Source organism: Notothenia coriiceps, unplaced genomic scaffold (assembly GCF_000735185.1).
Source record: "Notothenia coriiceps isolate Sejong01 unplaced genomic scaffold, NC01 NC01_scaffold00036590, whole genome shotgun sequence".
Classification (NCBI taxonomy): Eukaryota; Metazoa; Chordata; class Actinopteri; order Perciformes; family Nototheniidae; genus Notothenia; species Notothenia coriiceps.
In genome coordinates, this window is record NW_011369291.1 from 1 (window position 1) to 5296 (window position 5296).

The 5296-nt window shown below is 36.2% G+C and overlaps 1 protein-coding gene across 1 annotated transcript; it reads right to left on the reverse strand.

The window, feature by feature from the left end:
- Window positions 1-2569: 2569 nt before the first annotated feature.
- LOC104964086 (C-type lectin domain family 4 member G) lies at window positions 2570-4390 on the reverse strand (the record flags this gene model as incomplete). Its single annotated transcript, XM_010792806.1, has 4 exons — window positions 2570-2692; window positions 2887-3041; window positions 3455-3649; window positions 4285-4390. Coding segments are annotated over 4 exons (579 nt in total), but the record flags the coding sequence as incomplete, so codon positions are not given.
- Between the last annotated feature and the right edge of the window lie 906 nt (window positions 4391-5296).

Genomic DNA, 5296 nt, shown 5'->3' on the forward strand with positions numbered 1-5296 from the left:
GGGAGGAAAGGCCAACAAATTGTTGACAATATATGACCTCCATATGAGGTCGGCCCAGACTCTAGGGGTTTTTAACACAAAACTAAAGACTCACTTCTTCTCCCTGGCATTCTAGTCCGAGCAGAGTATGACTACGGACAATTCCCTGTGTTGGATTTTTATATTTGTTGTGGTACATTATTGTCTTCTGTTCTTTGCGAATGTAGTAATGTGTTATTTATTATTTGCATGTACAGCACTTTGGTCTCAACCAAAAATCGTTTTAAAATGTGCTTTATAAATAAAACCTGATTTGATTTGATTTGATGTTGACAACATCAAAAAAGCAGAATATTGCAAGCCTTTTTTTAGCATGGTGACAATAAGTGATTTCATCTCATCAATGATGTGTATTGTAACCCTGATTATCAGTAACCATAACCAGATGATGAACCTGACAAGTTAAAAGGTGAACTTCAGTAAGAGATACAGTTTAAATGTGTCAACTTCCTGTTTCGCAACAGTGTGTACATTTGGTTGTTACAGCAGCAGAGGTACTTCTGAAAACACACATTAATTAAATAGGAACATCTTGTGTAATTAATGCCCGCAAAGATGAAGCTCCAACCTCTCTGTTTGAAGTAATCAAAAAACTGATAGGTTGCAATAAACAGAGTGTAAAGGGGAAGAGGAAACTCTACTTTGTTTGAAAATGTTTTCAGTCACACTCTCAATCTCATTCTCTGAACCATACGCTGATCTTTGACTTTTAAGGATGGAGGAAGAAATCGAGTATTCTACGGTTGTTTTTAGAGATGTACGTGCAGCTCCAAAAGGTAAGGGACTGTTGCTCTATTAAAAGTGTAGACTTTTTAATATCTATTTAAGGGTTCTGTGTGGGAGAATCAAACTGTTCTAGTCACATAAATAAGTTGTTTTCACTCGTTTGCAAGATTTCAAAAGCTCTGTGAATGAACACAAAGTTTGAAATGTAAAGTAATGTCACTTCTATGATGCACATTATCGTACATACAAGTTTAATTTACTTTTATCAACACCACAATTTCAAGTAATTGATTTTCTCCATAGTGTTGCTGCAGGAATTTGAAAGTGAAACAAGCACCAAAGCAGCAAATGCATCTTCCGGAAGTTGTTAAATCTCTTTAAACAATCGACAAAAAGGATCACACAGGTGTCCAAATGAGATACACAGTCTAGGGTACATCCAAACACGAGGCAACAAAAAAGAGGCTTACTCAAGACAGCAAAAAGACTATGATTTCCAAATGATACGTACTTAATTCTTCTGTCCTCTCTGATGTAATATCGAAAACTGTTTGACGTGCAGCACCACCACCATTGAAGGAAATAATTTATAATATTTGACCTCTTTAAGTGTCCCATCCTATAACGCTTGGAATGGACATTGACGTCAATTATCAACAGAAAGTGCTTTACCATTATTAACACAAGACATGTTAATGTATTGGAGTGAAGAATCATTCATATTAATCCAGTTGTTTCTTTGTGTCCTCGTGTTGTTATTCTGCTGTCCAGAAAGAAAAGAGGACCCAACTATTTCCGAAGTAAAACCTTCGGGGTCTGCTTCTACAGTACCAAGTGAGCTTTAAAAACAGTTTTCATTTCATCAGTAAAGTTTTACAACCTCATAAACGAAAACATATTATTTACTTGTTTGTAAAGTAGTACCAGGGTTGCCAACTCTCACGCATCTGGCGTGTGACACACGCTTTCACTCTCAATCTCACGCTCTCACGCTGCCCAAACTATTCTCACGCCAAAAACAAGATGAACCGGCGATCGTTTTTGGTTGGTTATTTACAATGTTGGGTTGACAGCTGCTCAAGCTGTCGATCCGCTCCCTCCCCGCCCCCACCACTCTTAACAACGTTAACCCCCGACCCGTATTGCGCATGCGTAGATCTAAGATCCAGTAGAAATGATAAAAAAGTGTCTGGTGCTTATTGAACAATAAGCACCAGACACTTTTTTATCATTTCTACTGGATCTTAGATCTACGCATGCGCAATACGGGTCGGGGGTTAACGTTGTTAAGAGTGGTGGGGGCGNGTCCTGCATTGGAAATGGTAATTAGCTAAACATATGTAAGTTTAATCAGGAAAATGTAATTAGAGATTAAAAGTAAAAATACCAATGCATACCAATCCCCCTATAACTGCTTGTATATTATATATTTTTTTATCATTAAACATGTTTGAAGCCTAAACAAGACATATTTTTGCTTTAAAAACCAACAAAGTGTTTCTGGAATGCAATTGGTTGACTAATTGAGATTTGTTTCTAACATATTTTGTAATATGTCTATTTAGTTGCTCTTATTTTACATCTTAATTTTTCTGACTATGTATGCACAACTATACACCAAAGCACATGTTGTGTGTAAACCTCAGTGGTGATAAACCAGATGCACTGCCTTGCTTTTCTGAACAACCTTTTATATGTTTCTAAAAAACACCTTAACGGCTCATCATATGTTTCTTGTCATGAGTGTGAATAGTCATTAGGCTAACATTTGTAAATTCAATTGTATATTGAAAATAAATCTCTCTTACCCTAGAGTGTCATTACGTCCATCAATCCAACCCCAGTCTTTGTTATTAGTTGTATTCAACCCGAGCCAGTATCCATGAAACTTATCGTAGTAATACTTTGTGTGATTACTGATGAATTCCTGTAAGTCGTACAGAGAGAGATCATCAGAAGCATGCACAGTGTAATAGATTACAACTTTTCCCATTGCACTTTGGATGTAAATATATGTTTTAAGTTCTATTGCTAGGTCTGAATGTTCATGTTATGTCTACATTTCAATTGAAACACAAATAAAAACTTGATTAACTTTGGCTGCATGCTGTTAGAGCTCACCTGTTCATGCAGACTATCGATAACAACCAGATCTGCAGCTTTGTTTCTGCAATGCGTTTGGCTCTCTGGCGCTGTCATCCAAGGAGAATCTTCATTGTAAAACAGGTAGCACTTCTCCTCAAACTGAATCCAGTCTTTCAGGCACGGCTGACACTCTGCATTCATGAAAAAAAAAGGATAAGTTCAAATCTGTTCTTTTAAAAACACACAAACAGAAACAAAGATATAGGAAATTGAAAATGATGCTCACAAAAATTATAATGAATGTGCTTTCTGTTGCAGTTTGAATAAACCACAGGTGTTTTCAATACCTCTCCGCTAACTCGACAACCTAATAAAATGATGCGGTTTATTTTACAGTTTTATTTTATCCAACTCAAAATGTGTTGCTGGTAAAACCTTCAAGTCAACAACTGTCTTTAGATGCATAGGGGAATATTGTGATACATTCAGGGCCATTGTACTCTTCATTATCCCAACGTCTTTCTAAACAAATTGATTTTTGCAACAAGCTTGTATTTTAAGATGAAGAACACACTGGTGCGTCAACATAGCACGATGCACCTACCTTTATCTGGGCAGTATTCGTAAACGCGGAAGGTGTCAAACCTCAGGATTATTGACAGCGTCCAGTTCAGGTTGTCAGTGACTCTGCTCAGCTGCTCCGTCTCTCGCTCTAAGAGGTTTCTCTCCGTTATCAGCTGCTCATTTTCTGCTGTGAGGACGCTGAGGTTTGATTTCTGCTTTGTCATCAACACACTGACTGTGGCGAGAATGAGAAGTACACATCAAACACTCAGACAAAAAACTGTGGTGCATTCCCTGTTATAAGAGAAGCCTTATTTTCCATACAGTGTTTTTGTAGACTGATTTTCTACCCAACTTACTTTCCATATTTTATAGTCTTTAAAGATCATATTAAAACAGAGAAAACATTCTAAAGTGTTATTGTCATATCCACTGTTAACCAGTTCAGTTTTTGTCAATGAATGTCTAGTAATAGTCTCCTACAACAAGGCAACATACCTTTATAACATAAATACATAAATAAAACAGTCCAAGAGACACAATGGAGCAAGCAGAATGCAGGCATAAGACACATATAGACATTTCAATTGAAATAAAATATATATTTAAATCTAATGAATACTGTATACTGTAATATTATACAATAAATAATAATAATAATAATAATATACATATGTGGAAAAAAAAGATGTGTGTATTAGATCTAACTGAACAATCATAACGAAAATAAAATTGATGACTGATATTTAAACAACAGCAGGCACAAATCTGAGAAATCTGAACTCACATGAAATAGCAATACCAACCCACACGGACTCAGCTGGTCTAAAATATATTAAAGCTGCCATGATTTGTTGACATGAAACTCACAGTAGACGATGGCACTGATGCTCGCCACCAAGAGGAAACACAGGATCCCCAAACACACCGCCAGCAAGTGAGAGTGAGAGCATGCAGCTGCTTCACCATCTGCTTGTAATGAGACAAATCATACTTCAATCACAGTTGTAATTATAACCAAGTGATATCAACGTGATGATGGGTGCACAGAAAATACATTTGTCATTTTGTAATACACTGTTGTCTCTTTTTCTTCAGATTAAATTATTTACATTTACGAGCACAAAACAAATCCCTTATCACCAACATGTTAACGTCTATAACCATCCAGGACATATTAAAGATTATTGATGTATTTTAGGCGCTTTTAATTTAGCAAATTGATTTGATACAGAAGAACGTCCATGTTTCCATTACAAAATGTTACAGGACAAAAGTAGCTTTCTTTCATTATCAAGTGTTAAGTCTTACAGGGTTGCCAACTTTGGGTACCTGGCTGGAGTGAGATTTTGATATCATGGGTTTAATTGTATGGGTTTAATTACACATATGCGCACTAAATGACTGCTATTGTGTCAGTAGCGGGACCTTAGCATATAGGATATATATATACAATATATACAAATACACAATATTGGACACAGACTATAAAGGGCACAAAGTTTCATTCACTAATGAAAGTCCAACACATGTTTGTTTCCACTGTTTTATTGTGTGCATATGGCCTGTCGCGATAAGCAATTCATTGACTTATCGTACGATAAATAAAAATGAACGCGATACATTGTCATTTACATGAGGATGTGACTAGCAGTTTGAAAGGATGTACTTGAATTATTATTATATATTATCATTATGTCAGTTGTCTAAAATGGTCATACAACGGTGCCGACAATCTTATCGTTTATCGCAATAATTTCCGGGAAAATGTATCCAACAAAATTAATTATCGTGAGAGGCCTATACATGAAACACAAACACACCTACAGACTTACTCCAAACTGCCAAATATATTAATGAACAGACTCTCACTCTCATAGAC